Here is a 21,154-nt window from a genome sequence, read left to right on the forward strand (position 1 = left end):
CTGCTCCCTGACTAGGTTCAGAGCTGTCCCTCAGCTCGGCAAGCCACAGCGGATCAACCAGGCCAAGTGGAGACCAAATTGGATCCCATAAGCAGAGTTGAGAAGACTGGACTTGAATTTGACCTCAGTGGGTCAGGGCCGTCTTTTATGTCTTCAATTCACAATTGGGATGGAGGGTAAGAAGGAACAAATCACACTGACGAATGTCCCTGACTTCTCACTCCCTCCTCACCAGACTCCTTAGCAAGGCAGGGTGACTTCTCGGCCCTCCAGCTCCCCTGCCTGAAGGCTTTGGCACTAAGCAGCAGCCTGCAAAACTCTTATGCCCACTGCCTCTGAGACTCTCCTGCAGTGACCAGCCCCTCCCTGCGCCTCCCTCCTGGGATCCTGAACAGCGCCAGGAATCTGCACATTGATCTGCTGGATGACATCAAACCGTGTGGTCCAGCAACCTCAGTCCTGCTGAGGGCGGGGCCTGGGCCCCGTTGACGCTGTCAGATCCTCACCAGGCCGCTGTTTCTGATCAGGCCTAAGCTCTGCGTTAGGCACAGAGATAAAGGATGCAGGGTTCCTGTCCTCTGTTACCTGAGAGTGTTCAGCCCAGAGCAACCCAACAAAGACCTCTGGATTGCCCACCCTGCATCCCACACTGGGGATTCCCCAACAGCAAACACGCTGTCCCAGCAGGTGGACATTGAGTTTGGGCCTGGGGGTGAAGATCTGCTCTACAGTTATTAATGTGGGTGGAGTCAAGGCAAACCACCCAGTCTTTCTGAGCTCCAGTGTCTTCATTTATTAAACAGAGGTGGCACATCGTGGGTATTCAGCAAGTGTTATTCACTATTGCAATGTCTTTCAGAACATCCTATTTTAAACAATAGCTTCCTTCACAGATACAGCTTTATTCCAAGTCTGACACAGCAAGTTTAACTTCTGGAATATTTTGAAAACATCCCATCCTTTTCCAGGGCCAGCAGGTCATAACCCTTGAAAAGCAACCATAGGCCTACTTTGGGATGGGTGGTCCTATCTAGGAGTTGAGAACTGTATTCAAATGTCACCCCAAGTGCTTGGGAATCAGAAGCCCACAGAGCCCTCTTGGCTTCTGGAGCTAGAGTCACCCTAATGGCTTAGCCCAGCCTCCATAGGGCCATGCACAGTGAGCCGATTTAATGAGGTAGAAAACTGATCACAAAGTACAGAGGCCCCAGGGTGCTTCTTCCCACTCTATTGACAGCCCTTTGGCTGGGAAGGAAGCCTTAAATCTCTTAGCAAATAGGGAATGGATCTCAAGTGGCCTTTTTCTGTATTTCAATTGGAAGGTTCTGCTCTTTGTTTAGATTTCCAGGGCTGAAAGCAGCTGCCGGAGCTGAGACTAGGCAATGGCTGGGCTGGTGAGGAGGGGGTGGTGGGGAAGGTTCAAAGGGAACTCTTCTGTGCCAGCTAAGCAGTCTTCTTCTCAGACCTGGTGGGAAGAGCTAGTGTTTAAGCCCAGAAATGCTCATGGTCCTTGGAGTCCTTCTTCCTGACTCAGCACTAAAGGTGAGGAACTGGCTCCATCCACATAATGAAGTTAGCCTCAGAATTCCAAGGGGACTTGGGGTAAAAGAGCCTGCCCAGCACTATGAACTTGCCACTTGATTTATCAAGGAATTTAAGACTCTAGAGTTTCCTCTAGGAGCTGAGTCAGAGAAATCTATAGGCTCTCACCTGTGAGTTACTCTAGTTCCTGGGCAGGTGACTCCCTGCCCTCTTCAGATTTGTTTTGGAGGAAATAGAGGGAGCCTGAGATTCCAGCCCTCTCCTTGGGCCCTCTGGTTCTTGTGAAGTGGGAGCAGGGTGGGGAGGGGCTGGATGCAAGGGCTTGGGTACCTGTTGATTTTGCTTTCCTAGGTTTTTCTGAGGACCTGAGAGACCTGCAGTAAACTATCAAGAACTGTTTTGCAACCAAACATTCAGAGCATCATCAGCCTCTGGTTGCCACCTGCCAGTGTCAAACAGTGAAGCTTCCTTCACACAGTAGAACACAAGCTGTGTCCCTGGACCAGTCCCTGCTGCATGGTAGACTAGCTCTGTGTCCCAGCATGGGATGGCTCACCCAGTGGGTGTTGTAACTTGTGATATAACACAGGTTGGGTTATTTCTGGTGAAACCTAGACACTTGATCACAAGCCAATAAGCATGGATTCAGTATGTCCAAACTCAAGGGAAATATTAATACAATATGGCTGGGACATGAATGGATATGAAAGTCCCTAAAACATCCTGTAGAGCAAATGCAGAGGCAAACTGAGTGCATCCAGTTGTCCTTAAATGACTTGTCATCCTGGATCCTAGAGGTCAGTGAAGGTGAACCTGGTGATGGGATATTTCTGACATCTTGCTCACTTTATCCTGGGAGGGTAAGTCCTGAACACCAGCTGGCACAAAGTCCCCAGGGGCTGGTGTGACATTTCCATGCTATTCCCTGACACACGAACCTCCTGCTCAGGCCTTCCAGGTGACAGGAGGGCGCCCTGCTGGGTTTGGCTGGGTGGGGCTTATCTGCTGATCAGATGGCCTGTTTGTTTTGATGGCTGGAGTGGCCAGCGTGCAAAGTGGAGGTCAGCACTGGGTGCTGACTCCACAGAGTTGCTTTCCTACCAGTTGTGTGACCTCAGGTGAATGACCTTTCTTAGCAACTCATCCATAATGTGGGTTAAAAACATATCAACTGGGAGGATCTACATGCAGTGCTTAGCACAGGAACTATCCAGACAATTGCTTGGAAAACACTGACTGGTGTACTCGGTGGCAGAATGATCAGGAGGGAGTTAAGTCTCAGCTTCCAGAAGTGCTGGCAACACAAGGGCCTGAGAAACTTAGGAAAACCTTCCAAACATGCTCTGGTTCTGTCCTGGTTTTAGCCTAAGGGGAGGCTCATTGAGTCTTTTGAAAGTCTCTGTTGGAAGAAATAATGCCTCCTAGTTGTACAAGGGGTTCAGTTCCATGCCTCCTGGGAGAGCAGCAGTAGATAAGAACTTCTGGTCTGTGGGATCTAGAGACCACAGCTGCTCACTTGCATCATGTTGCCCACAGGACACACCACACTCTACGGTGGCCTGCAGGGGCCTCAGGAGCCCAGGGTGACTTGCCTGAACGGCATCCTTTACCCTGGCACTTGGATGCATTTCATCGGAGGGGACCTTGGCTGGAGACTAATTTTCTTCACCATCCCTCCTAGTTATAAGAGAGATGGGATATTTCAGAGTTAGATATTTCTTTCAGATAACAGAATACATAAGGGGGGGGCGACAGGTTGCTCTGGACAGCGTTTTAGGGATGCTTTGAGGGGACAACATGCATGGAGCCATTTACTAACCATTCACCTGCAGGACGTGGGTCTGGAACAGCTGCTCGTGGCCCAGGGCGTGGCAGGTGTAATTGCCCATGTGGATGGTGGTCACCTTGGTGATGTACAGGGAGTCATCCTCTCCGAAGTCCTGCATGGGCAAAGATGACAATGAGATTGGCCTCTCTATTGAGAAGGCTGGGGGACCGCTGGTTTCTCTTAATTTTCTAGGAAAACAGAACTCCTGCCTCTAGGAGAGAGTTCCTTTCTGCCTGACCCCTTCCTCAGCAGAGCTGAGGGCTGTGCTGTCCTGAGCAGGGAACGCTACCTCTCTTGCATGTTCCTGGCTCAGACCTTGCCCGTCCATTTACCACTGTGCTCACCTGGCACCTTCTCTGTGAGGTGGGCAGGACCACTTCCTCAGCACATTTCCTCCAACTTCCATCAATTAGGCTCAGGTGCCCCTCTCCTCTTGCCCCCTTGTTTTACAGTGATCTCACCCACCTGCTAAGAGACTGTAATTCTGGACGAAAGCCCCATGTAGAGGAGGTGTCGGCAAAATTTCCTAAGGGGCCAGATAGAGACTATTTTCAGCTTCGTGGGTCTTAAGATTTGTCAGCTACTCAACTCTGCCACAATAGCATTAAAGTGCCGAAACAATTCATGAATTAATGAGGGTGCTGTGTTCAATGACATTTTATTTAAAGGTGACGGGCCAGATTTGGTTCACTGGCTATAGTTTGTTTACAACTGGTTTAGATCCTGCCTGGATCCCCAAGTGATTTCAGGCAGCCTGCAGGTATCTGAGTAGCTCAAGGGAAGGGAGTCAGAGCTGTGGGGGTGGGGAGCAGACAAACACAAAAGAAGGCAGGGGCATAAAAGAGATCCAGAAGGACTGATGACCCCCTAAGAAGTGGCCCAGTGAGCCTTGGCCCAGTGGTCTCTGCAGCCTCGAGGGTTGGGATCTTATTGAGCCAGTGCACAGGGGAAGGATGGTCAGGAGGTCTGTGGCTGTGATAAAGTCCCCAGAAGAGGACTGGGCTGGCCCCAAGTCCTTCCCCACTCAGCTGCATTTTCTCTTGCAGAACTGAGCACAGTGCTGTCCCCTTCCAGTGCCAATGGCAGACGTGTCGGCATTGGAACTGCCTGCATTACATGAAGGTCCCTTATCGTCTTTGGTTAGCTACCAAACATCTCAGATGACGTGGTGCTTGGAGCTGATAGACGGAGAAAGCTCATGGGTGACAGAAATGGCCGAATGGTGCTGGACATGGGGAGAGATGGGGAAGCCCAGTGCCTGGACTCAGGAGACGCAGGGTTTGATTTGGATTTGCCATTGAACAAATGTCCCCTAGTGCCTCTGGGGCTTTGGTTTCTCCACCTGTAAGTGTGGACAACACATGTTCCCCGTCTGTCTGAGACCCAGCAAGAGAAGGTACGTGCATGTATTTCCTCATGTGAGAAGCACGACATACACAGGGGACGTTATTTTTCCTGTCATTACTAACAGAAGATGCAAAACTCCTCTTGACCCCTGGAGCAAACACCAAACCATCCCTCCTGCTGTTCCCCTTGCCCTTTCAGAGCTCCCTTCTTTCACAGAAGCACTTTGGTGGCAGAAAACAAGAAGGCCATTGGCTACTGTGCACAAGGGTCATGCGTGAGCAGCACTGGGCAGCTCCGCGGGTCTTTCGTTAATACGTATACTTCTGCCCCCTGAAAGGATGACGTTCTCCCTTGCTCACACCCTTGAGGGCCCAGCACGACCATCACAAGTTCATTTAAAGAAGTTTTAGCACAAGTAAGAGTTGTAGGCAAAAGAGAGGTGCATGGCAGTGGGGAGATGGGAAGGTCAATAGTAGACACACACAACCTCTTTTCAGCATTGGGGACAAAGAAAGCCAACCCCCTGTGACTCCCTTCTCCTGGTGGAGAACAGTATCGGAGAGGGCTCTGCCAGAACCCTGCCGGTGGGCTGTGAAACATCACTTTGCTGAAAAGAGTCCCATTCCCAGCATTCTGTGGAAGCCTCAATAATAAAATAAAATAGCAGATAGCTGATTTGTCCTGTGTCATAACAGAGCCATAAAGGCTTCATACCTGAGTTGCTTATGAAAAGTTAATGGCTAGTCAATGCTGGGACGACATATTTCTAGTCTAAGCTGTTTCCTGTGTCAAAATCTAAGTAAGTCTCTAGGAAAATGCACTTTGCTTGAAGCCTCAGCGGTGGATGGCTGGCATCTTGACAAAGGGCCGGGAGGCCAGGGACAGCCCCCACCCTGGAGAAGCAGTGAGTGGCTTGGAAACCCTTCAGTGCCCCACATGGCTGACCCAGGGCAGACTCTCTCCTAAGGGCAGAACCAGAGCTGTTGGCAGGGAGTCCGGTGCACGCTGTTGGCATTTCCCCTCCACACTGCCCTCCTGAGCCTCCACACTCATGGGTCCTCTTCCTGTGAGGGCTCCTGAAGCCAACCTGAGGCTCTGGCAGCCCCTGCCACCTTGTTGGAGTTGCTGGTCACATGGACCACAGATTCCTCGGAAGTAGCCTGGGTGAGTTGGTTTGGTGCTCCAAGGCTGGTACCCCCTGAGACACCCTGAGATTGATAACCCGTCAGCACCAACACATAGCCTTTAAGAGGTTACTATGAGCCAGAACTTGACATAGAGTTGACTCTCCATCTTCATTGGTTCCTTATCTGCAGATTCCATCAACCATGGATGGGTGGAAAATATTCAGAAAAAAATGATGTCTGTGCAGCTTTTTTTTTTTTTCATGTCAATATTCCCTAAAGAGTACAGTGTAACAGCTATTTATACACCATTTACATTGTGTCAGGTAGCATAAGTCATCTAGAGCTGATTTAAAGTATGTGGGAAGATGTGTGGAGGTTATATGCAAATACTATGCCATTTTATACAAAGGACTCAAGCATTCAGAGATTTTGATATTCTCTGGGTAATCAATCCCCTGTGGATACCGAGGGATGGCTGTACATTGCCTTGGTTAATCCCCAGGGATTGCCCAAAGGCAGAAGACAAAATAAAAACCCATTCCCCTGAGGTGACTTAGCAGGGCTCCCCTTGAAAATACATTCTGAGCTGGGTGTGGTGGTGCACACCAGTAATCCCAGTGACTCAGGAGGCTGAGGCAGGAGGATAACAAGTTTGAGGCCAGCTGTGGTAGCTTAGCAAGACCTGGTCTCAAAATAAATAATAAAAAGGACTAGGGGGCTGGGGTTGTGGCTCAGTGGTACAGCGCTTGCCTAGCATGTGGGAGGCCCTGGGTTCAATCTTCAGCACCACATAAAAATAAGTAAATAAAATAAAGGTCTATAAAAAAAGGACTAGGGATGTAGGGCAGTATTAAAATACCCCTAGGTTCAATCCTGTGTGTATGTGTATATATACATATATGTATATATTTTTAAATTTTTTGATTATTTTAATTATTTTTCTGAGTCTATTTCTCTGATTACCTCTACTGCCTACTACCAGCACCCTGAGAGTCTCCTTCCTGTACAGCACCAGAAAGTTCCTTTCCAAGCAATAATACCAGATTGTGTACTTCCTTGTCCAGATCCTGGCTCAGGTCACAGCCAGTGAGGACCTGCCCCGCCCCGCCCTGGCCACTCTCCCCTAGCCATTGCTCTAGAGTGCCACAATGTGCCCCCGTCAGGAACTTTCCACTTCCTGCCCTCTCCTCCCTGGTGGCTGTCTGTCTGTCTCCCTTTCCTTCAAGTGTGCTTAACGTTTACCTGACCTCTCCCCCAACATCCCCATCTCCCTTGCTGCTTCATTTCTCTTCCTGTCACCCACTGCCACTCAGCATTCAGTGCTCGGTGTTTATCTCATTCACCCTCTGTCTCCCCGACTAGAACCCAGCCCAGTGGGGGAAGAGGGAGTCTTGGGCTCTGTGTTCACTGCTGTGTCCTCTGGCGCACAGTGGGTCCTCAACAAATAGTTGTTGAATGGATAGTAGGACGCTCAACTAGGCTTTCTGCAGAGACTGTGTCTGGCTCTGGCTCTTTGCTTTGACAACCCAGGTGCCCACCTCTTACCATCCCATCCATCTAAATATGGCCCAGTAATGTAGGATCAAAACAAGGGCGCTGTTGGGAAAGCAGAGGACTGATCTCAGGTCTTGTCCTCACCTCCCTGCCCTGTCTCCTTCTCCAGCCTGCAGCTCTCAAAGGGACTCGTGGTTCTTCTGCCTTCCTCAGGCCAGGGCAGCTGGGATGAACTGAAGAGAAGGCTCTGCTCAGAGCAGTAGAGAGAGACACGGGAAGCTCTTACACAGTGCCTAGAAAACCTCACTGATGACTTGCTGCATCTCTAATGTAGTCCCTTAACTTCTGCTTTTCTTCTTTTTTATTTTTGTCATACTGGTGATGGAACCCAGGGCCTTGCCCATGCTAGGCAAGCATTCTACCACTGATCTACACCTCCCCCGACTTTCTATTTGAGACAAGGTCTTGCTAAGTTACCCAAGCTGGCTTTGAACTTGCAATCCTCCTGCCTCAGCTTCCCAAACAGCTAAGATAATAGACATGCGCCACTGCACCAGGCCTCCATCTGTTTCTCTGGCACAAGTCCCATTCCTCTGGAGTGGAGGCCTGCCTCTTGGGTAATCAGCCAGGTGCTGAGGGTGGGGTGTTGGCTCTGTGAGGACATAAGGAGCTGCTGGCTGCCTTATGGCTCTTCTGTGAGCACCGAACGTATTAGCAGCCCGTGGTGTCGACTCTAGGGAGAACCTCACTCTGTAATAAATAAAATAATGTCTCTGGGCTAAAACCATAGGCATCACGTAATTATAGAACAAAGTGCTTATTGTTTTCTGGATATGAATACTGGCTACAGAAATCAAATTTACTTCATTGGAGGTGAGAGAATTACTTTAAAAATTGATTTATAAGAAGCTACATAAAACTAAACCTGCAATTCTTCCTCTTCCAAATGTTCTTTGAGATGTGTCTGAATGTTACTATCAATGCTTGATTGCATCGCTGTAATTGTCTTTTTATGGATAACTTTTTTTTCTCTGACACATAGAAATGTATTAGCAAATCAGGGTTACTTCCAGAAATAAACAGATGCCAGATTAGACCATTCTTTGTATTGATGCACATCTATTTTTTTTTGGAAAGAGACAATTTTACTTAAAGATATGGCTTTCGTCTTTTCAAAAGTTATTTTCTTAGTATCTGCCACTATTAAAGAAAGTAATTAAGTGAGACTTAAGTATTAAACAATAGTTAAGCAGAGATGAGCTAGGGGACGCTGTCATGGTGACACATGAGAGTTAGGTATAAATAATATGAAAATGAGCCAGCAATGCTGAATATTTAGTGACTCAGTGTTAAACACAAGGACTCCAGAGAGATGTTACAATTTAAGTGAACAATATTGTCAATGTCACGAGTTAAAACTCAACTCAGAGAGATATTTCTTCAGAGCTTTTCCAACTCTGCTCTTTCCAGGAGCACCCCTGGATACCTTTGGGGAGGAGGCAGTGAAGGGGGCCTCTTTCCTGAACTGGCTTGATTCTGATCCCTAGAATGTCATGCACTTGGGCATCTTATCTGCACAAATAGCTGAACACTGTGGACCCCCATACTGAGTGATAAGTAGCACCTCCACCGTGCCAGTACTCAGAGACACCTGCATTGACCTGAGCATGTGTAGCCACCATCCAGACCAACCCGGGACCACATGCACAAATCAGTGAGCACACACACATACATTCACATGGACACATGCAGCTAACATGAGCATGCGCACGTGTGAGTACCCACACATGCTAACCACCTGGCTCACTATAGCTGATCACCTGACTGATGCCAGGGTTCCTATGCAGCCCATTTCCTTCTCTGTGTGTCACTGTGTTGTCTCCAGCAAGTCTCATGCCACATAACTGGAGCTCGATTATCATTTGCTGACCGAATGGTGTTAGCCGAATGTGCTGCCTCTGGAGCACACTCCTGAGAGCACGGACAATGAAGAATTAATGGTACTTAAAGGCATGGCTGACCTTTGCCCTCAGCTACTGGGCGGTGGACTCTAAACCATTGGAATGTCCTATCTCATGGGAGTCTTTGCTTGGGGACTTTGAAGCTATTGGATATCAATCCTGCAGAGTTCTAAAGTTAGGCCATGTCAGTAGGGTGTGATGAAGCTCTAGAAAACAACAACACAACACAACAACAACAACAACCCAAGAGCACAAAACAACTCTGGACGCTAAGGCCTGCTTGAGCTCCCCATATGGTCACACACTGAAGTTAGGAAAGTAACAGGCCCACAGCTTCACTGGGAGAAGACAATGAAGGGGCCATATTAGGGACATTCCTGGACTCCACCCAATTGGCTTCTTCCCTTGACTGACTTTAATCTGTATTCTTTCCCCATAATAAACGGTTAACAGTGAGGATAACAAGTTTCAGTGAGTTCTATGGGTCCTTCCAGCAAGTCAATGACCTTGAGAGGTCAATGGAAGCTCTCCAATTTTGGGTGCTCCACATGTAGGGAGATACCTGTGCATCCAGGTGCACACAGGTGCCCAGACCCTTGCAATTGAAGGCTCATACCAAGATGTTGTTTTGGGCACTCAGCTCGTTCAGTCTGAGATCAGAGGTCAGAGACCTTTTGTCAGGTTAGGACTCCAGAGTGTCAAGAGGTATAGGTAGCAGCAATTGGGACCCTCTGATGAAGTGCAGGCTTGAATTCCTGTATAGCTTTTGGATTCTTGGCCAATGGACCAGTACCAGGCCACCAGGCTGCATGGCAGCCGTCAACTCAAGTTCTGGATCCCCTTGAACCTGTTGCTTCCATCTGCATTCCTCCTCCCAGGGAAGCCTGGATCATGAGTTCTCAGGCCAGAAGGGCTTATGAGGGTACCAGCCCCTGGCTCCCACCTGGACCACACACATGACTGACAGTCAACTCTTGACTGCCTTTGAAACATTTCAGTGAGGTTTTGATTGAATTTCCTTCTATGGCTTATTTGAGGGACCAAGAAGCCTTTCAATCAGGAATTTTCTCCTGACCTGTTGTTTAAAATCTTCTACACTGCTAGAAGGGGTATAAATTGGTGCAACCTTTTTTTGAGGATATTTGGTACTCTCCGTCAACTCTGAAAATGTGCTACTTCAAAGAACTTCTCTTTGGCTAAGGATCCACTTAGGCAAATGTGCAAAGAGGCTGCATAAGGATGACGATTGCAGCACGGGAGGCAGGGAAGGAGGCGCTGGGCAGGGGGTGTGCTCGGCATGGCTCGGGGGCTGCAGGCTTTTTTCGTTAGTAAGGAGAGGGGCCCCTTGGAGAGGTAGGCTCCAATTCTGAGGAGTAAGATAGGTGCTGATTGGCCTCTCCACTGGCTGGGCCTCTGGAGGGAGGCAGAGAGGCTCCAGTTGTGTATTCAGGGTCTAAAATCTGAATCAGAACTTTCCAGAGGGACCTGCACCTTACACATAGGGCCAGAAGTCATCACTGAACACGGGTCCTGAAGGTAGTACAAAGATGGAAAGAGATGACCTTGAGGAAGCCATCCAGAAAGCAAAAGCCAGAGGAGGTCCCCTGGGGCAGACTTGTTCCTCCATGTTCCACAGGACTGTATACCCCAGACCTAGGATCCCATCCCCTGGATCACAATGAACAACACTCCTTTTGGTTTGAACTCATCTGAAGCTCAGAAGGACTGGAGGTTTAGATGCAACCAGGTCTTCAAAACAAGTGGAGAGAAATGGTCACGGCCTGTAAGAGCTCCAAGCATAGTGTTTTCTAAGATTTTAAAACAAAATGTACCCAGGCGTTTAATGAGACAATTTTAATGCAGAACCTACAACCACCGTCTATCGAGTTGCAAACAGCTCTCCATGCTAATCAAACGCCTCTCATCTTTTTACAATGGATTCATGACTGGTTCATATAAAGACAATAAAAATTAAATGAGTCATGAGCTCCTAAATCATTTTCTTTTGGTCTTTTTAATAACTCACTTCCAAAGAAGCACTTGCGGAAAGCATATGTTTCCTTAGAATCATTTGTTCTCACTCTTACACCATTTAGGCATGGGGAAAAGTGAACCTTTTAACACACCCTTCAAACAATGCCACAGATACTTTCTCCTAATGGGCTTTGTGCTTCTGCTTTTATCACTGTGCTCTGCCTGCTGATGTTTGAAAGCCCCAAACAACGAGATTCAGTGAAGGAAACACACACACACACACACACACACACACACACACACAAAACAGAGTGGCTCTTTCAAGTTATTTGAAATATTCTGAGTGTGTGGTAGGTCCTTTTCCCCCCTCCCTAAATAAAGAATACTATAGAAAAATGTTTCTTCTTCCTGAGAATATCTTGGCCAAACAATTCCATGTGTTGGACTTAAGGTGTGCTGCTTAGTGGGATCAAAGGCCAGAGCCCAATGCCACGCATCCCACATCTGAGAGGATGCAGGTGGCATGGGCCTGGGCACTGCAGTACTTTTGCAGGAAGCAGGCGGAGGCAGCCTCAGTGTAAAGACATGGTAAATCTGGGCGCTAGGTGTTGCTGGCCTTGAGCAAGGAACCCAGATAGTGCCTGTGGGGTGAGTAGGCTGGCTACAGACTTCTGGGCCAACTCATCCACTCTTCTGAGTTTCTTAACCCTGCGTGCCTTGCGGATTTGTGGTCAGGGATGAAGTGATGATGGGAACTGACCAGAGCAGAACCTGGCACTCTGGGTCCAGGTAGGAGGAGAAGCCTCAAAACCTGACTCTGAGCTTGCAGAAGATGAGACAGGTAGGGGAAGAGTGAGGTATTGTTCTGCTCTCTGGTCCAGGTGAGAAAGTGAGATGCACGCTTGGGATGTCCCACAGGGCCCTCAGGGCCTTCCTTACCACAGATCTGTGGAACCTCAGGGTTGGGAGAGTACAATGCAGGTCCCATTTCTGATTGAATACCTACAGTAGGAGGCAGCTTCCAGCTTCCCAAGATAGGTGTGTGTCCAGAGAATCTCCCTGAGGATAAGCTCCCTGTCATGGGCCTGTCATTGGCAGTATGTGTCTCTCCCCGACATAGGGCTGTGACATTTGAGCAGAGAAGGGCCTGCAGGCCAATGCAACAGGGCCACTGGCTTCTGGTGCCCACAGACAGAGGGCTTGTGGGGGCTCCATGACTGGGATTGGGGACTGAGGCCTCTTGCTTTGTCAGACACACTCCTGCAGGGCAGCCTGGCCCAAGCTCAGGATAAGCAGAGCTCGGGGTGCTGCTGCTGGTCATTCTGGCTTAGGTCCTGGGGAGAGGGGGGACAGCGGCCTTGATTCCTGAGGACTGAGGTGTGGTGGGGGGGCACAAGCAAGTGGAAGCATGTCCAGCTGCTTCAATAAAGAAGCCAACAGTTGGCCAGGAAGTAAACAATTATAGACTGCACTTTGTCAGCTCTGGGAAACAAGCCACGTGAGCAGAAACTATTGATTTCTCATCAAGAAAACAGAAGGAAGTGTCATAATCCTGAGAGCCATTGTGAGAGGCTGCAGCTCGCTGGCCTGGGCCGCTGCCTCTGCTGGGAGCGCCCGTCTTTCGGAGCTTTGCTCTGTGAGTCCCTAAGGCTGTGTGCTGGTTTTGGTTTCTCTCCTGCAAGCTGGGCAGGGTGAAGTGAAAGCCTCCTGCAACAAGGTGGCTCGGGCATCCTGGCAAAGCACACCAGATCCAGGCTGGACTTCCCACAATCTTAAGAAGGCAAAGACACTGTGACCTGAGCCTTGACTACCTGGAGGGGAACTTCAGCAGGAGCTGTGGGAACCCTGGGCACTGCTCCACTCCTAGGTGCCTTGGGGGAAGTTAGAAAAGGATGACCCAAGAGCACCAGCAGGGCTCCCCTCAGATCTGGGTCCCACATTATTCAGAATCCTTCTTGGAGGCAGTATTTAATCTTATGCTGGAAGAAGTTTGGTACACCTGTAGCCCCCACATTTGACCATGTTATTTTCTGATCAAGAATCTGTGGCTCCCTTTGGCCACCGGTAAACAACAAAGACGCTTCCCCCACTTTTTTTTTTTTTTTTTTGGTGGTGCTGAGAATTGAATCCAGGGGTGGTTTACCATTAAGTTACACCCCCAACTCTTTTGATTTTTTAAATTTTGAGACAGGGTTTTGCTAAGTTTCCCAGGCTGTCCTTGAACTTGTGATCCTCCTGACTTGGCCTCCCAAGCCTCTGGGATTACAGGCATGAGCCATTGTGTCTGGCAACCACGACTCTTTATGTGAACACTTAGGCCTTTCATGTTCTGAGGCCCCAGCTAAAACAGCCCCTTTTACCACTCTTGGAACAGGGATTCATGGAAGTCTGGTCCCACTGGAGGCTGGGGACAGTGTTTTTGCTCTGTGGTCCTGCAGCATTTAGTAAGTGAATCAGTCCAAAGAATGTCTCCCCGTCTTCACCATCTGGACAGACATGCACAGGATCAGGTGACTCCTAAGTGCTTCTGACACCAATGTGGCTCACTGCAGAATGTGAGCAGAGCGCTCTTACTTGCTTTGGGCTAGAGGGGTCCATTTACTTTCTGATCAAATATTATTCTGATGCTCAAGGCATCTTTGATGTTTGCAAGTCAGAAAAGTTTAATTACATGTGTCATTAGGATGGCATTCTGTAATAGCTCTGTGACTGAATTCATTACCAGAATTCTTAACAGATAAGACAAGACAAATTAATATTTTGTTGCCCATGAAAGCGTCTCATTAAGGGAGTAGTGAAAAAGTGATTAATATTTTGTTGCCAATCAAGATGTCTCATACAAATGACAAAGAAAGGAGGCCCACACCTCTTTGTGCTCTCTAATCTCTCTGCCTCGGGTTTTGAAGGCTGATCTGCTTCCCCTGTTCGAAGCTGTGTTTGTGTGGCACTCAGTAATTACAGCGTGGGTGATTGTACTTCATCTCTTCTGGGAGATACCACAGGCAAATGGACTCTAGGAGTCCCATCAATCCTGGAATCTCTGCTCCACCAGGGTTGCCCTCCTGGGCTGTTTGCCCCCGATTAATTTTTTTTTGTACCTGGGATAGAACCCAAGGACCCTTAACCACTAAGCCACATTCCCAGCCTTTTTAATTTTTTATTTTAAGATAGGGTCTCCCTAAGTTGCTTAGGAACTCTTTTAAGTTGCTGAGGCTGGCCTTGAACTTGTGATCTTTCTGTCTCAGGCTCACAAGCTGCTGGGATTATAGTTGTGGGCCACTGTGCCTGGCTCCCTTGATTAATTCTTGCTTCAGAAATACCCCATGATTCTTGAGGACCCTGGATCTAGCTCTCTTCAGCCTGATTTCTTCCTAGGGCTACTTCCTTCACTGGCCCAAGGGGGCTGCCACTGATGAATATACCTTCTGGGCTCCAGGCACTGAGCTGGGTGCTTCTCGTACAAACTCAGTCTGAGACTCCCCGAGCCAGGAGACACCATGACCTCCATTTCTTCAGAGGCTCAGAGAAGTCCAGCAGCTGCCCCAAATTTGCTCTGGGTTTGCTGGAGGTGGCTGGTCTCTCTCCCTGGATGGATCAAGGTTAACAGATGGTATTACTGTCATCCCTGGGCTTCACCAAGGGCCACATCTGCCTGACTGGGAGCTTCCTTGGGTTGCTGCTAGCTGCTTAATGGGGACTCGGGCTACAAGGTGTTGCAAATGTTGTTTTGCAGCAGCAGCAGCAGCAGCAGCAGCAGCAGCAGCAGCAGCAGCAACAGTATTAATGAGGTAATAATGAGAGTGATATAGTGTTTATGGAATATTACATACTAAAAACTCTACATGTATCTTCTCAGTTTATCCTCACTATAATCCTATAAGTCAGGCGCAGCTATCTCTCCCCATTTCACAGATGAGGGAATCAAGATAAGACAGGTCAAGAGCTCTTGCTGAGTTACTTAACTAGAAAGTGGCAGAGCTGAGACTTAAACCCAGGCTCCTTTGACCCCAGAGCCTGTGCCCTTCCATAGCAGGCTGCACTGCCTCTCTCCTTGAGGCAGGAGGAGGTGTGTGCTGCGTGTGTTTTATGGTATGTCTGCATGTGTCAGAGGAGGAGTCCTGCGGGGCAGGTACTGCCCTGTACCCTCACGTGGGTATTTCTGAGAAGTGCAGGGCTCTTGCATATTTGCAGGCTACTGACTCAACCATGAGCAGCAAGTGTTTCCTAGGAGGTAATGAGGGGCCATTAATCTTTGGTTGTACCCACAATTATCCAAATTGCTAACCTTATTGTGAAAAGTAGAAATGCAATTGAGTCGGTGCTGGAGGCAAGTTGGAGGGAGGGGAAAAACACTCAAAGTAATTTAATTAACTATGGTAAGTACATTAAGAGGAGTTTTGCCTCAGCCTTTATTTCTGATGCCTTTAAATAGAGCACCAAGTATTGTACACGGACACTCTGACAGTCACAGGTGGCCCTGTTCTAGTACTGAATCAATTACTACTGGCCAAATGCATTTAAAAGTTGCACCCCACCTAGAGATTCTGCATACTCAAACTCATGCACCCCAATGCACACACACACACACAGACACACACATGCATACATACACAGACACACATACACACACACATATGCACACTCTTACAAATAGGACACTGAACTGTCTTGCTAAGGTCTCAGATAAGTCTTAGTTATCTCAGACCTAGAAGACAAAGGACTCTGGCCACTCAGCATCTGTCTATCCAATACCCACGAGGTTGAGCGTGCCCAGAGATGGCTGCAAGTCCAATGGGTGGGGAATCACAGGAAACAACCCTGCCCAGTGTGGCAAGGGCAGAGAAAAGGTACTCCCTGGCCAGCTCTGACCAGGAGGGACTTTACAGAAAGGTGACCTATTTCCATTGGCTTCCCTCATGATCTTCAGGGTCTAGAGAGTCTCAGGCCCAACTTTGGTGGTTCCTGAAATAATTCATGCTGGACGTCTGTCCCCACATAGCAACCTCAGCCTTGGAAAGACCTTCAAGGTCATGGGGATTCGCTGATCCCTTGTGGCTGGCAGGTTGCTGACTATAGTCCCTGCATGATGCTGGGAGGTTCACTCCATTATGGGGCAGGGTTGATGACTGGATGGTGTTTCATCTAAGGAACCTAAATTAGACTCCTTTTGAGATACTCCTTGGTTCTCTGGGCTCACGGGGCCACACAGCTCATGTTGGCTCCCTCTGACTAAGTCCGTACCCCACCTCCTCACTGATTTTAGCAGGGACCAACGACTCTCCACGAGCATCTCACTGTGGTCCAGTGCAGCCCCTCTTCTGCCTAAAAATTGTATTCCTATTATTTTCACCCAACACCCATCAGCTGTCCTGGCAGCTCACTACATGGGTGACATCACTGTGCTTTCCCATGAACTTCTGGGAAGTCACATCGCCCTTGTGCCAAATCTAGACCAATAAATACACTTGAATTATTCCACTTCTTCAAGTCCAATGAAAGGGCGGTACTGCTAATGCTGCTTTTCTTATAGATCAATTCATCAAAAAATCAGTAGGTTAAGGAATTACTCAAAGTCACAAAGACGATATGGGTGAGGCTGGGACCCCCAACTCAGCTTCCTGGTTCCATAGCATCTGCTGTTGGCCAAGTTAAGCTGAGTGGTCTTAGCTGCTCTCTTCTGCCAAAAAGTACCACTCAAATCATTGCCTCATTCCCTTGCCAGCAAAGAAGGTCCCTCTGGCCTGGCCTGGTTTCCCTCTACCTCCTCACCTGACACCTGCCCTCCAGCCAACCCAGCTCCATGGCTTACCTCTGCCCTCCACAGGGACAACCCTTCTCCCCCCATCCAGCTGACTACACCTACCAAGCTGTTGGGCCTAGAGCCACCCCTAAATCCCCCAGCCACCTTCTGTCTCCAGCTCCAGGGCCTCCTGCTTGATTTTGCTCTCTTTTGGCTCCTGGCCCATCTGCCTGAGGGATGTGAAAGGCCACACAGTCCACAGCCCATTCTAGGGCTTCCTCCAGGCCTTTGCTAATGTAGGCTCCTGGGGCCTCCTGAGCTACCTGCTGTTCCTCCCCTAGTCAGTGCACCCTTTTCTCAACCTGGGCATGGCTGCCTGTCTGATGGCCGCCATTCATTCTATTCTCTCTGGGACTTAGCTCTTCTGGCACCTTTAGCCTGACAATAGGTCTGAAAGTCACCTGATGTGGGATATTCAACAGAAACCCTCTGGCCTGCCACGGTTACATGGTGTGCTACACAGCTAACTTTCTTGGGAAGTACCCTTGAGCTCAGTGGAAGTGCCAGGCAGCTTACATTGATGTCTTCCAAGTCCAGGAAGTTTAGGGTGAGCCCGTTGCGCTTCCAGACAATTGGTGGCCGCAGGTCTCCACGGATAGCACAGGTCAGCACTGTGCTCAGTCCCACCGTCACTGTAGTCACACTGACTCTGTCCTCTGGGGCGAGGCTGAGCTGAACCACTTCTGCAAAGGGAAAGGAGAAGATGGTTAGGTAGAAGCCCAAAGTGTGGAATCTCAACCCAAGGTGAATGGCCATGGGTTTCCCCAGGGGCAGTGGCCCAGAGGGGCTGCAAGGCCCCTGACAATGTTTTATAACCTGCTTAGTAAATGTACAGAGGGGCACTTTTGCTGGAAGAACAGCCATGACTCATGTCTAATGTCAAAAAGGCTCTGTGAGTCAAAACAGGTTAGGAACCAGCCAACGTGCAGGGGAACCATCTGGGCCATGGATTTGTGAGTGGATCCAATAATTCTAGCAGCCAGGACCACACGGCCATCATGTAGAGACCAAGGGTGCCAGCTGTGGGGTGCACCGCTTAGAGCTCCCCTGGCCTAATGAAGTCTGAGCCTTGCTAAGGGCAGTCAAGGTCTGCTGGGTGAGCCGACAGGTAGCTCGTCCATCTGAGGGCAATTTAAAGGTTGCACTGTCTGAAGTCTGGGGAATGAACTGGCTGACCTTTGAAGGTCTGTTTCTGTCTGAGGATTTGCCAAACTTGGATTTGGATTTTTTGTTCTGTGACCAGGCACTGTGGCCTTTACATTTTTGAAATGTATTTCAGGCTGACCAAATTATTAATTCTTGCTCTTTCACATTTGATAATGGCATTAAGATTGATCATTCCTCAGGCAAATGGGAAGGGTCTAAAATATTTCCCTGCGATCATTTGCTTTTTAAAATTTTCACAATTTATGAAAAATTAATCAAACTCAGGCTGTTCAAATGCAAAAATGAGATCAGGCTTCTGGAGAGTCACAGTCCACTGAGAGGACAGGCTCCCTCTTTCTTCCTCCAAATCTGCCCACTCCAGGGGACTGGCGCACCAACCAGAGGTGGCATGAGCTGAGGGAGACAGACTGGTTTTGGGGGTCTGTGAATATTCTGGGATGCTGGCCAAAATGCCGAGAGCTCTGTTTATTCTTACTATTCTACTGGGACATGAGCGATCGATCATGACAGGTGTGTCCTCTAAAAAGCCTGGAACAAAGCACAGAGTTAGGAGCTGAGTTACAGAACTCAGCGGGACATTTGTGAGCTGTGACCAGGCAGCAGGACCACTGCAGGTGGCACATCTGGGCTCAGCTCTCTTGCCAGTGTGTGGGGGAGCGGGGGTGGGGTGGGGCAGGGGAGGAGAGAGCAGCTGCAGGCCTTCAGGTCCACCGCACTGCAGGGCAGTGAGCTCAAAGCAGGTGCCCAAGGTCAGGTTCAGAGCAGCAAAGCCCTTCTTCCCTCATCCACCAATGTTTAGTGGCCCAGCCCTGGGTCCACAAAGATGAGCAAGAGGTCCACTAGGTGCTTCATCGATGCTTATTGGATAAAAGACAGAGAAAATGGAAATAAAGGAGCTGAAGAACCAAGAGGCCAGTGGGGAGGGGGCGATCCCACACAGGAAAAAAATGTGACTCCCGGTGAAGGAGCCACGTGAAGAAAGATAAACACCCAGTGATGGATGCAGATGCAGCTGGCGTAATATTTCACAAACATTAAAGTGATACATTTCAAGTTCCCTCCTAAATCATGTCCTGCTTGCTGCCCTCCCACCTCTGAATCATGAGGCTTATTGCTCAGGGCAAGAGAGAGAAGGTACCAGCCTCTCTGCAGCAAGACCCAGGCTTTGGAGATACGGGGTGGGAGAAAAAAAATTTTGCTGAAATTGTTCAGATGCTGCCGACTCTGGGGAAGAGAACCCAGAGTTCTTGAGTGGAGAGGTATTTCTTTCTCACTGGATGATGGTCAGGTGCTTTGCTCTGGAAGCTGGAAGGGTATGGAATGCCCCTCATGTCCCAGAGGATGGTGGAAATAAGAAGGGATCTATGTATGGGTAAGGGAGGAGGTTCAAGGGGGGGGCTCTAGGAGGATGCTGCACCCTTCCTCCATATCTTACTTCTCACCCACCTGTGAACCAGAACTCCTTGGGCTCCGGGGAGCCCACTAACTAGGTGGTGAGGTTCTCTGGACCTCTGCACTCAAGGACCACACTGGGCTCCAGACCAGGGCCCTGAGCCTCAAGAGGTAGCTGGGAGTTCTTGAGGAGGGTGGGCAAGGGTTCTGGGGCTACAAGAATGGACCCTCATGTGCCACATAGGACCCATGTGAAGTGTTCGATCCCCTCCTTGATGTGGCCCCCAGACCATATCTTTCAAACAGTTTTAGAAAAGATTCTGGAGGAGCCTGGAAAATGGGGTTAAAAACAAACAAGCAAACAGATCCAAGTGGGAGCTGGAAGCCTTCCCTGTCCCTGGGGTCCCCTGGTGAGGGTAGCTGTTTGCCACACATTCCCTGATTGCATTCCCCATCATTGGTATGTACAAAGACATTTGCTTCGCGCAGGAAAAACTCATGCACAATTAGAATGCGTGTGTTCTGACAGAACCATCGTAATTCCACTCCTGTCAGCTACACAAATATTAACCAAACAGCAAATATTTGGATCATTTAAAGTTTAATTAAATGAATGTTTTATTGGATTTAATTTGTGTCAATATTCCCTAGCTCCCTTTAAAATTCTGAAGAGATTTGTGGCTACTGAACCTTCTCCATTCACTCTTCCCATTATTTACTGTTCAAGGCCCTCCCGACACAGGCCCTACTTCCCCCGTGAGTGGGCAAGACCAGGACTAACTGAGCTCCTGGGGTGATTTCCAGGGGGGCATTAAGGTTGAGGTTCCAGCAGAGACAGGATCCTGGCCTCCAGCATTGATGAGCTGAGTGGTCTCTGGTAGGTCCCTTCCTGTCTTTGGGCCTCAATGAGAGATTGGGCTGGGAGGGCTCTGGAGCCCACCCATGCTGAGGTTGGGTTTTGCACCTCTGAACTGATGATTCTGTGTGGATGTCTTGCAGACCCCTTCAGTGCTGTAGGTGCCCATTCTGCCCCTAAGTGTCACCTACCTCTGCTCTTTGTCTGTGGTTATAAGAATTATACCTCAAACAGAGGCACGAATTGTTGCCCCAGATTCCCTTCTGTCATCCCCTGAAAGCTCTCCCTCCTCTCCAACCCAGATGCCCATCCCTCTCCCATGTGGCCACTTCTCCATTTGCCTGTGGTGCCTATAAATCTCCTGTTGCCTCTTGCAGAACACGGTATGCCTCCGCTCTGCTCAAAAGCCATCAGTGCCTCCCTATGGCCCACAGACTCAGCAGGTAGAGTTCAGAGCAGTCCTTCCACCATTATGTACCAGTGGGTCCCCATCTCATTGCATTTTGGGACATTAGAGTATAACTGCTCGGCACCTTCCACTTGTCCATTCCAAGCTGTTCATTCCTTTAGCCCCACTGCAAGGTGACCTGGGGGATATTTCTGAGACCCTGAAGCCTTAGCAAAAGGAAATACCCAGGCAGATATTGGGTGAAGGATATTTATAGA

General features: G+C 49.0%; 1 protein-coding gene across 1 annotated transcript in view; it reads right to left on the reverse strand.

Moving 5' to 3' along the window:
- The window catches only part of Fstl4 (follistatin like 4), a 392,418-nt gene that overhangs the window by 32,510 nt on the left and 338,754 nt on the right, over positions 1 to 21,154 (reverse strand). The window contains exons 7-8 of the mRNA XM_076855776.2: positions 17,590 to 17,756; positions 3,362 to 3,482 (exon numbers count right to left, since the gene is read on the reverse strand). Coding sequence (XP_076711891.1) covers positions 3,362 to 3,482; positions 17,590 to 17,756 — 288 coding nt within the window. The remainder of the gene's footprint in view (positions 1 to 3,361; positions 3,483 to 17,589; positions 17,757 to 21,154) is intronic.

The sequence above is a fragment of the Callospermophilus lateralis genome, chromosome 5, assembly GCF_048772815.1.
Source record: "Callospermophilus lateralis isolate mCalLat2 chromosome 5, mCalLat2.hap1, whole genome shotgun sequence".
NCBI classification, from domain to species: domain Eukaryota; kingdom Metazoa; phylum Chordata; class Mammalia; order Rodentia; family Sciuridae; genus Callospermophilus; species Callospermophilus lateralis.